The following is a 12,273-nucleotide window of genomic DNA, read 5'->3' as shown; positions in this document are numbered from 1 at the left end:
TATACCAGTGATTCAGGAAAGTGATGACAGTATAAAGAGCGGAGACAAAGTATAATACACACATGTGTAGCCAATTGACCATTATGGCGTGAGTGCCACCTAGTGGACAATGATTATAAGACAGATCAATTATAAAATATCTCCACTTCCAAGATGTTAAAATGTGAAGAAAAAAATAAGTGTATCTTATGTTTATAGATGAAATATTACATACTGAACCTTAACAATTGTAATGGTTAATTTTATGTGTCAGCTTGACTGGGACAAGGGGTGCCCAGATTAAACATTATTTCTGTGTGTGGCTGTGAGGGTGTATCTGGATGAGATTAACATTTGAATCCATAGACTGTCCTCCTCAGTATGGGTGGGCATCATCCAGTCTCTTGAGGGCCTAAGTAGAACAAAAAGGTGGAGGCAAGAGGAATTCACTCCTTTTGCTTCTTGCCCGCCAGCTTGAGCTTGGACATCATCGGTCTCCTGCCCTCCCACCCCACAAACCCAGTTCTCAGGCCTTTGGGCTTCAACTGGGAGTTACACCATCAGCTCCCCTGGTGCTTGGGCCTTTGGTTCTCTACCTTACAGACAGCAGATCATAGAACTTCTCAGCCTCCATAATTGCATGAGCTAATTCCTCGTTCTAAATTTCACAATAAATAAATATATATATTGGCTTGTCCAGGGTGATTGTGGTGAGAAGTGGCTGGGTTCTAATATATATTTTGAGGCTAAAGTCAGTAGGATTTGCTGATGGATTAGACACAGGGTGTGAGAGGAAGAGAGGAATTAAGAATGGCTGTATGGTTTTTGGACTGAGCGGCAGGAATAACACAGTTGCCCTTACTGGAAATGAGGAAGGCTGAGGATGGAGGAGGTTTATGTGAGGATTGGGAGTTCAGTTTGGGATGAGTTCCATGTGAGATGCTTGGCTGACATGCATTTGGAGATGTCATTAGGCAGTTAGATAAGTCTGGAGTTCAGGGAAGAGAATGAGATGGGAGGTTTAAATTTGGGACTCATCCACATAAAAATGGATTTAAAATCCTGAAAGCAGAAATAGAGACACAGACACAGAGAACAAATGTATGGATACCAAGGGGGGAAGGGGAGGTGGGATGAATTGGGACATTGGGATTGACATATATATACTACTACACATAAAACAGATAACTAATGAGAACCTCCTGTAGAGCACAGGGAACTCTACTCAGTGCTCTGCGGCGACCTAAATGGGAAGGAAATCCAGAAAAGAGGGCATATATGTATATGTAGAGCTGATTCACTTTGCTGTACAGCAGAAACTAACACAACGTTGTAAAGCAACTATACTCCAATAAAAATTAATTTAAAAAAATAAAGTAAAATCCTGGAACTGGATGAGATCTCCAGAGATAATGGTAGAAGATATCTAAGAACTGAGTCCTGGGGCACTCCAGTGTTTAGGGGTCAGGACAGGAGAAACTAGAGAGGATTAGGGAGCTTGGTGGGGGGAGGGGTGTGGAAATCATCCTTTCTCATCCTGAAACCTCAGCGTTCACTCTGTCTCCATCCTCCATCCAGGAGAGGGGACACTTTCTTTGTCTGGGTCAGTGTTTGGTTCAGTGAATGTTGCTGCATCACCAGATGACTGCCAGTTCCTCTCAACGTGTTGCCCTAAGACACAAGAGAAATGCAAAACACCAAGTTTGGTTCCACATATTAATCCTAGTATAGCTAATGACCCAGTGGTCTCTACTGATAATTCCCCCTTGCCTCCCCAAGGGTTATTTTCTCACTGCCTTCTACCTACTCAGGAGTCTGATTTCGGTGTTAGGAAGAGAACCCACTGCCGGAGGAGCTAACCTCTTTTCCTCTCTACTTCTAGACACCCCCTCACTCTGTCCTTCACCTACTTCAGCGAACAGGTTCTGTAATGAAATGGAGCTTGAAAAAGACTTTCCAGGGACTTACCAAAGACTAACATGAACTTCACTAATTCTGGAGTCTCAGAGCCCTTCTCCCACCTCTTAGTTTAAATAGAGTTTTTATAAGGTATAGTTTTTAAAGTTCTCTAGTTGTATCGTATCAATATCAAGAGATGTCTGTTTCTTTCCTAACAGGGTTAGGAAGATATAGTAAAATTGGATCTATTTCTGATAAAATTTTCACATTATACTATGACCACATGGGATTCATCCATAAACTGACTCCGGATCATTTTGAAGCTGGTGGGTCACTTGCTGCCTTTGGAAATTCTAAAGGTATTTTTGGACAGGTCAGTAATATAATGCATTGAAGCAGTTTGTCTTGTTTTAAGTGGAAATGGGAAAGTGTTTTCCTTACAAACTCTTATTAATGCTCTTTGCTCTATTTAACTAAAGGAAAAACCTCCATATATCAGGGAACATCTCCAAAATCTTTCAAGTCACGTACAGAGCTATCTAGATTTATATCCACCCAGAATATTTTCATATAAATGTCTTCACAGCAAACCACCAGATATTCTAAGCTAGATCCAACGCAGATCCATGGTGGGTTTGACTCTCTGCCTCTCAAGGTTGACCTTGAAGAAACATGAGTTCTGTTTTTTCCCAATATTTGACCTTTCTTCTTTCATATTAACCCTGCCCCCCTTGTTTCTTCCTTTTCTAAAGCTAACAGAGAAAGGTGTTATATGTCTCACAGAAGATACTTCATGCAGGTTTTTCTAATAATTCTAATGTATAATGTGCCACTTATGAAGGTATATATGCCTAAGAACTCATCACGGGGCATATAGTCATGAATTAATAATTAATAATGAATTTTCATCAATGTATCAGCAAAGAATCAAACAGATTTTTTGACCGGGACTTAATAAAACCTGCCCTTTGGCTTAAAGGAAACAGAATAAAGGAGGACTCAAGGATGACTCTAGTTTTAACTGCGGTTCAGAACATGGTGTTTTAACTTCCCTGTCTGTCTGAGATATTTGTAGAGAGTAAAGTGGAACTTTCTAGTGACAGTAAGATGCCATCACGCTACTCCTTGTGTATTTATTTGCCCATCTGTTGTGTGGCTCTGCATAGAAATAAATCAAACCACGCGAGTGGGAGGGTAGCACTAACCATAAAAGCAGTTACCTCAATTTTCACTAACTTCACAATTTGTAGACAATGTCTTAGTTCTCTTATGTGAAAGTTTAAATTATTAAATCAAAAGCCAGTGGGGGGTTTTATACTCAGGGCGAGTGAGTTCAAGGAACTTACACTCAATATTACGACCTCCCTCTCCCCAAACAAACTATACATGTATTGCCTCTGGATACAAATGATCCCTAGACCTTATTTGGCTCAGACTAGGTGCCAGGCACTGTCATGAACACTTAATCTTTATAACAATTATTTACCCTCATTTTACCCATAAGGAAAGTGCAGTGCAGGGAGGCTAAATAATTCACCCCAAATTACACACCTCACTGGTTAGTCCCTGGAATCAGACATCGAATCAGGCAGCAAGCTCTCAGTCATTCTGCTGCCTTTCCCTGGACGTGCACATTCTTTTCATGGGATGTTCTTGCCACTCCCAGGCTAGAATGTCATGCAGAACTCTTAAAGCATTGTCAGTAATTTTCAAGACTCCTTAAGCCATCTGTTCAGTCCCACATGTATTCTCCTGGCATCTGTTTCCCACCCTCTCTTCTCCGTGGGTTTCCAACTTTTAGAGGCCAGAGGAAAAGGCATGACAGAAAATGGGTCTGGAAGGCACTACTTGATGGTGGCGTCCCAACCAGTCTGTAGCATCTACCACCCCTCCTCCTGTCATAGCAACAAGGGCGACTCCAGCATCCCCTTGGGGGCTGGTCCCTACCTGTCTTCTCACCCCTGAAAGTTCCCAAATCTGGACAAGATCAGGATCAGAGAAGGGTGTGTTGGAAAGAAGACCTACGGGTCAGAAATCTGGTCCAAAGGTGCCCGTGTTGACAGTGAGGGGAAGCCTTGTGAACCACCAGTGTTGGGGACTCAGCGGCAGCTGTGCAGGGTCACCAGTGTGTGTGAGATTGCGGGGGAGGGGGCAGCTCTCAAGTGACGAGAGGTTCTTCCCTGCCCCTCGCTTACAGAAAACTCCAAATAGGAACTGAATTCTAGAATCTGAGCCTCCAGACTCCTCCCCCCCACACAAGACAAGACATTCACGTCTCCCACTGCAGCCTTCTACATAGGAATCTTAAACTGAACTTTACTTCTCAGAATTTCTTCTTCTCCTCAACAGAAAAGTGTGTTTTCCCTTGCACATGCATGGATATTCAGACAGAATGTGTTGAAATATTCCTCCTATTGATAAGCAAAGCAGTATTGTTTTGAGGTGAACTGGAAGCAAATCTTATTTTCATTTTGTCATAATGGAAATATAAAGTCATTTAAATTCAATACTTTCTTTTTTGGTGTTCCAGGCTCCTGACATGGGCTTTGAGACTGCCCTTGCTCCACAGTATATCACCTTAAATGAAATGATCTTTTATGCATATGTGCCTGAGAATGAACCGAAGGAAAGTATATACACCAAGAAATTCAATGACATTCACCTTGGAAAATTGATACACTCCAGGTAGGTACTGATTATCTTCACATTTTACTTAGATTGCACACCAGTATTGATATTCTAAATTTTGAGCCTATCTTTTGGAGTAATTTTCCTAGTCAAGGAGAGTAAGTCTTTTTTGGACACCTCGCAAGGCCAAATACATTTACTTATAGACTCTAAGGTGCCTTGCACAATGCCCCAGTTTGAGAAACATGGGGCCAGTTATATCAGCACCATCTGGCCAAGCTAAAGAAATGTGTGTTTGTCATCCTGAGTATCAAAAATGTCTGGGCTACACTGGATACTGCTTATCCTCTGAGTTCACCCCCATGGCAGTTGTCATATGTCCTAAAGACAAGCACATCTAATGTAGAGGAGGCCATTCTGCACGAAATACTGCATGGCAAGGTATGCAGAGTTCTGAGGAACGCTTACTTCAAAGATGTTGGCAAGAGCCAGGGACCCTGAAAGCTGCCTTTAAGGCCTAAAATCTTTCTTTGAAAAACAATATAAATTCTATAACCCCTCACTCCCACATCTAACAACCAGAAAAGAAACAGTTTCAGATTACCAGAAACTCACCTATCTCCAAAGTGGTGAGCCCTTTTCCACCAGGTTGAAATCTGTCTATTATACATGCTTTGGGCTGTCAATTAGGATCTTGTCCCATAGCCAACAACTCCAGCTCTACGGGACAGCTCACTCAGAGGTAGAGATGGGGACAAGAATCAAACATAATATAGCAAATGCTGGCATTAGGGTTTTCTTCCACAAAGATTGTAGAACCTTCAGCCTCTGAGAAACGTATCTGTGATCACCTAGAACTATTTGTTTTTGATGGCTTTTGGATGTGTGATATTCCAGATCAGTTAGTGCATGTTTACATAGGTATGTCCTTGTAAAAAACATAGAGAATCACTCTTTAAAATTAACATATGATTAACATCATCTCAATGTTAATATCAATTTCTTATATCGTAATTATTTTTAAAAGCATATGATGATTCTCTAAAGGATCAGAATATTTGAAAACCAGCATAGCATGTTCTGTGATCAAATTCAATAACTGTGCTCCACTTGCACAGAAACTAGAGAATGAGTATCTCCGAGGAAGGAAATGGGAGCAAAGAGCCAGGATCAGGGAACTGGACGCAAGTGGGACTTCAAGCAGGAAGGTCAAGGATGTGGGAGCCGGAAGTTATGAGGTCAGCTGTGGGCCAAAGGCAGATATCTAGATAGTCAGGAGGTGAAGCAGGATGAACCCTTCATTCTTCTCTTCCACAAATAGTTATTTAACAAGGCACTCTGGAAGGTGCTGTGATGGAGTGTGAGGAAGATGTTCAAACCCATGTACTCCTGGAACTTGTATTCTAGCGCAGGACATAGACAGTTGTTAATTACTGTTGATGTAAGTCTGCAACGGAGGAGCATGGAGCATTGAGAGAGTGAGTTCCTGGGGGGTTGAGCCCTTATTTGGAGGATCTCGGAAGGTTTCCCAGAGGCAGTGATGCTTATGATGAGATCAGGAAAATGAGGATGAAGGAAGGGGATCGGGTGGGGGGAAGGTTCCAGCCTGAGGGCACAGCGTGGAAAAGGCCCCCAGGCTAAAAGGAGCATGATGTGCGCTTGAGAAACCCAAGAAAAACCAGAGTGACTTCAGTGCTGTGAACCAAGGAGAAAAGTCATTCGAGACCAGGTCAGGTGGGGCCTTCTGAGTCCCAGTAGGGAATGTGGATGTTATTCTAAGGGAGGGGGAAGCACTGAAGGTTTCAAATTAGGTAAATAACCAGATCAATTATGTGTAATTTGTTTACTGAATCAGCTGGATATCAACTTTTTTTTCCTCCTGTCTCTTCAGACCACCTCTGTGGACCTATTTCCTTTCTGCCTCTAGATGAAGTATCAGCAAGTCCCATAGCTTTTTCCTTAGAGAGTAAATAAATATTTCCTTAGCTTAAGAAAGTCTAAGTCAGTCAATTACCACATGACTCCGTTCCTGCCCAGTGTTTTAAGAAACTTCAAACCCTCATCCAATTTAAATTTGTTTTCTGGCCCCTGTTTTAGCCAGACCCAGCCAGGGGAGCCTGGAATGTGGGGAGGTGGAGAATTTCCTCATTCTTATTATTTTTAGATTCATATCCCCCCTCCCTCATAGCTGATGGTTTCCAGCCCCTTCCGGAGCTTGGGTGAGAAAATGGAGGTGAGATAAAGGGACAAGAGGTCTGCTGATGGGGGTGACACTTCTACTTGGAGACAACTGCCCCCATCACCTCTGGGCCTCTGGAAGTCTTCCACTCTTTTGGGGCCCCTGCACCCTTCCAGCTGTGCTTCTGTGTAGGTTTCCTTTGCTTTGTTGCCTCTTCCCTGCCCCAACACTCTGCCTCCTCAGAAATAAGCATTACCTTGAATTTTGTGTAAACATTTAAAGAAATGTTTCTCTATAGCTTTAACATATATGTGTATCAGAATATGTTGTTTAGGGCTTCCCTGGTGGTGCAGTGGTTGAGAGTCCACCTGCCAATGCAGGGGACACGGGTTCGTGCCCTGGTCTGGGAAGATCCCACATGCCGTGGAACGGCTGGGCCCATGAGCTATGGCTGCTGAGCCTGCGTGTCCAGAGCCTGTGCTCCACAACCAGAAAGGCCGCAACAGTGAGAGGCCCACGTACCACAAAAAAAAAAAAAGTACATATATAGTTTAGTTTTGCCAGATGTATTACTTAGCAATGTATACCTTTTCCTGTGACTTGCCTTTTTCATACAACCTTATGCTTTCTAAATTACCCCATATGCTTTAAAAATAATTTGGTATTGATGTATGTGTCTGTATTCACTCATATGTATATACCACAATCTATTTAGCTATTCTCCTATTTTGTCTTGTAGTTTGTTTTTTTTTTTTTTTTTGCGGTATGCGGGCCTCTCACTGTTGTGGCCTCTCCCGTTGCGGAGCACAGGCTCCGGATGCGCAGGCCCAGCGGCCATGGCTCACGGGCCCAGCCGCTCCGCGGCATATGGGATCCTCCCAGACCGGGGCACGAACCCGTATCCCCTGCATCGGCAGGCGGACTCCCAACCACTGCGCCACCAGGGAGGCCCTTGTCTTGTAGTTTTTAACTTTTGCTTTGTATTTTTAAGTTTTTAATCTGTCTAGAATTGTTGTTGAGTGTAGTATGAAGTGGGAATCTGATTTCTTTCTTTTTTTATATATATAGATAACCAATTGTGCAAACAAGACCCATCTTTCCCCCTGATCTGCAGTGTCACCCCTATGATATATCCTAGTTCCACATGTACATCAATCTGTCTCAGTCTCTCTTCTCCTTCATTGCTGTATTTGCCCTTCCCTAGATCACAATGACAAAATTTCTCTAACCAGGTAACTCCTATGAATAGCACCCCCTCTTGGATTTTCTTGGCCTTTGTTCTTGCATTTAAATGTTAGATTCAGCTTGTCAAGTTCCACTAAGAAAAAAAAGCACAACAACCTGTTAATAAAAATTACCTCTTGCAGCCAAATTCTGCCTTGTACCTGCAGTTAGATCTTAGGTGGAGATTCCTGATTCTTCTTGCAGCAGGATAACACTATTTGTTCTCCTAGAATTTTAGGCCCAAGACAGCTCCCTGACTCTGCATAAGGATAGAGAGTTATTATTTTAGCTTCCCTTATCCATCATGTGTCTTTGCCTGTGCCTCAGTGATGGGTGGCTTTGCTTCCTCTCTCTCAGTAGCTTCAAGCTTCTGCTGTGTGGGGGATAAGAGGGAGGGAGGGAGCCAGGCCTTCAGTGCCAGCACCCTCCAAGCACTTCCCCCCAGCATGGATCACCTCTTTTGAGGCCTGTGTGCAACTGTTGAATGCCCAACCTCCTGTAGCTTAAGGCTTTTGCTTCTTATGAAAGAAGGTTCAAGGAAGCGAGTGATGCTTGCTCCCATCCTCTCCACCCACTCCCCACAGTGATGTCTCCCGCACTCCCTTGATGCCTGCACCACCAGCAGGGACTGTCTGGTCTATTCCCTGCCCCAGGCTTTCTCCTGAGCGTCCAGGGAAACCCATGGGAAGGAGCTTGCGAGTGAGTGCAGACTCCGTTTTGAAAGGTGCCCCAGCATTTCCCAGCACATACTTGGCCTTTGACAGTTTTTTACAATTTTATCTATTGCTTACTTGATTCTTTTGTGGCCAGCACTGTTTCTCCCTCTCATGCTCTTCCATAAGTGAGACGGTTCCTGTGTTCAGATTCTCCTCGGAATGGCTTATTCCCTTGGATTTCAGGTTAGTTGGTTATCTTGTGACTTTAGTTATCTGATGGCTTAAAGAAAATGATGACAGTGGTTTATCTGTTTTGTTTCTTGTTGGGATGCTTCTTTCTGCGTTGAAAGCAAAAGCAGATGTCTTGTAATTGACTTTTGTGTAACAATCTTTTTTTTAAATTATTTTGTTTATTTATTTTTGGCTGCATTGGGTCTTCATTGCTGTGCACGGGCTTTCTCTGATTGTGGTGAGCAGGGGTATTCTTCATTGTGGTGTGCGGGCTTCTCATTGTGGTGACTTCTCTTGTTGCAGAGTACGGGCTTTAGGCATGTGGGCTTCAGTAGTTGCAGCACGTGGGCTCAGTAGTTGTGGCTCACGGGCTCTAGAGCACAGGCTCAGTAGGTGTGGCGCACGGGCTTAGTTGCTCCGCGGCATGTGGTATCTTCCTGGACCAGGGCTCAAACCCGTGTCCCCTGCCTTGGCAAGCGGATTCTTAACCACTGTGTCTCCAGGGAAGCCCTTGTGCAGCAATCTTAAATGTTTCAAATTTACTACATTCTTTTGATGATTCCAGTACTTTTTCTATATATTCTTTTGGATTTTCTGAGTAGAGGTAAACATTTTTCTAAGCAGATAACCACATCACCTGCAAATAATTTGTTTCTTTAACATTTCTTAGCATATTATACATTTTTTTTCTGTCACAGTATCTAGGAGCTCATTAAATAGAAATGAAGATAGTGGGTGTCCGTCCATTCAGGCTGCTATAATCAAATATCAAAGACTGGGTGGCTTATAAACAACAGAAATGTATTTCTCATAGTTCTGAAGACTGGAAGTCTAAGATTAGGGTACCAACATGGTTGGGTTCTGTGCAGGCTCTCTTCTGGTTGTAGACTGCCAACTACTTGCCCTGTCCTCGCATAGTTGAAGGGGGCAGGGGATTGCTCTGGAATCCCTTTTATATGGGTAGTAAACTGATTCACAAAGCCTTCACCCTCATGACCTAAATCATCTCCCAAAAGCCTCACCTCTGAACACCATCACTTTGGGCTTTAGGTTTTCAACATAGGAATTTTAGAGGGATACAGACATTCAGACCATAACAGTGGGCTTCCTTGTTCCTGACTTTTAAAAGAATGTTTTAAACATTTCACCATCACAGATTATCCTTTCCATAAATTTTTAAAACTCTTTTTCATTTATAGACAGTTATCTTTTTTTTCAGTTTAAGAGGTATTTTATTTTTGTTTTTAAATGTTTCTTCTATATCTATTGAGCTTATGTATAGATTTTTTTCCTTTAACTTTTTACTTAATGTTGTAAATTATATTATGGATTTAATGCTGAACCAGACTTGAAGTCATGGAATAAACCTATCTTTGTCATTGTGTATTATCTATGTTTATACACTTTGTACATTGTTGAGTACAATGTTAGTATTTATATGTTAGATTAATCTTGTTAATTGTGATTTTTCAATCTTCTGTATCTTACTGATTTTTTTGTGTGTGACCTATCAATTATTGAGTTATGTTAAAATTTTCTGATGTGATATTGAATTTGTCAGTTTCTTTTGTAGTTCTGTCAATTTTGCCTTATATATTTTGAGGCTGTTATTAGATACATATAAGTTTAGAATTGTTACATCTTCTTGATGAGTTGAACATTTTATTGGTATTTAATTATTATTTTTATATTTATAATGCTTTTTTGCATTATAGTACTTTGGTTGTAGTAAAATATCCATAACATAAAATTTACCATTTTAACCATTTTTAAGAACGCAGTTCTGTGACATTAAGTATATTCACACGGTTGTGCAACCATTGCCACTATCCATCTCCAGAACTATCTCATCTTCCCCAACTGAAACTCTGTACCCACTAAACAGTTCATTCCCCATTCCCCTCTCTCCACAGCCTCTGGCAACCTCTGTTCTACTTTCTGTCTCTGTGAATTTGACTATGAACAATTGTGGATACACCTAGATCAGTTACATAGGTGGAATCATACAGTATATATCCTTTGAGACTAGCTTATTTCAATTAGCATACTGTCCTTAAAGTTCATCCGTGTTATAGCATGTGACAGAATTTCCTTCATTTTTAAGACAATAATATTCTGTTGTATGCATATGCCACATTTTGCTTATCCATTCCTCTATTGATGGGCATGGTTTGCTTCCACTTTTTGGCTATACTGAATAATGTCGCTATGAACATGGGTGTACAGCTATCTCTCCGAGACCATACTTTGAGTTATTTTGGGTATACCAAGAAGTGGAATTGCTATATCATATGGTAATTCTATGTTTAATATTTTGAGGGAACTCCATACCATTTTCCACAGCAGCTGCACCATTTTGTATTCCCACCAACAATGTACAAGCGTTCTAATTTCTCCACATATTTGCCAACATTCGTTATTCTCTATTTTCTTATTTTATAATAGCCATTCTAATGATATCTTGTGGTTTTGATTTCCATTTCTCTAATTATTAGTGATGTTGAGCATCTTTTAATGTGCTTATTGGCCATCTGTATATCTTCTTTGTAGAAATGTCTAATTAAGTCCTTTGCTCACTTTTTAATCAGATTATCTTTTTGTTGTTACCATGGTTTTTGTTTTATTTTTGTTGTTTTTAATCTGTTATTCATATAGTTGCACTAGCCTTCTTTGGGTAATATTTGTCTAGTATATGAATTTGATCCTTTTACTGCCACCTTCCATATGTATCTCTCATAAAAAACATACATAGGTTTTGTGGTCTTTTTTTAGCCAATCTCTGTCTTTTAATGGGAGAGTTATAGAAAAACCCGAATGAACTTCTTGGCCAACCCAATGTATTTGAATTTATTCGTACCATCTTCTTTTGTGCTATTTGTCCTACTTTTTTTATGTTTCCTTTTTTGTTCTCTTTGTTTACCTCACTTTAAGGTTCTTTTTTTCCCCTCCTCCATTTTATTTTCTTTTACTGGATTGGGACTTTCATACTCCTTTCTTTTTTTTAGTGTTATCTAAGATTTTCACATGTGTGTTAACTTAAAGTCTAAAATGTGTTGACATTTTTCTCCCTTTCCCACCACATATGTAACTTTAAACTCTAGGTGTCTGATTTGTCTCCACTCCTTATATTTCTCAGGATAAGTCCAACTCTGTTCCCTATGTCCCTCAAACCTCAGAAGGCATATTTCAAGTTATAAATTGGTCCCCTGGAAGCCCTTCTTGACATACCATGAGGAGAGGCCCTTTCTTCTTCTCCATGTAGGGTAGAATGGAGATGAGAGAGGAAATGCACAGCACACCATTATTCCTGCCTTCTTTAAACTCATAAACTCCCATTTATCCCAAATGGCCTAGCTTTTGTTTAGAATACCACTCTGCTGAGATGGGGAGAAGGAAGTAGAGGGTAACAACAGTGGATGCACTGAGATCAGTTAGAAGGATTTTGCAATAATATAGCCTAAAATTTTTCGTGTTTCA

General features: G+C 41.1%; 1 protein-coding gene across 1 annotated transcript in view; it reads left to right on the top strand.

The window, feature by feature from the left end:
• CATSPERB (cation channel sperm associated auxiliary subunit beta) overlaps positions 1-12,273 on the top strand; it is a 129,106-nt gene that overhangs the window by 78,577 nt on the left and 38,256 nt on the right. The window contains exons 16-17 of the mRNA XM_082618973.1: positions 2,097-2,251; positions 4,409-4,563. Coding sequence (XP_082475099.1) covers positions 2,097-2,251; positions 4,409-4,563 — 310 coding nt within the window. The remainder of the gene's footprint in view (positions 1-2,096; positions 2,252-4,408; positions 4,564-12,273) is intronic.

This window comes from Mesoplodon mirus, assembly GCF_964341445.2.
Source record: "Mesoplodon mirus genome assembly, chromosome: 4".
Classification (NCBI taxonomy): domain Eukaryota; kingdom Metazoa; phylum Chordata; class Mammalia; order Artiodactyla; family Ziphiidae; genus Mesoplodon; species Mesoplodon mirus.
The sequence above is the reverse complement of the archived record's forward strand: the minus strand, read 5'-3'. Positions and strand labels throughout refer to the sequence as shown.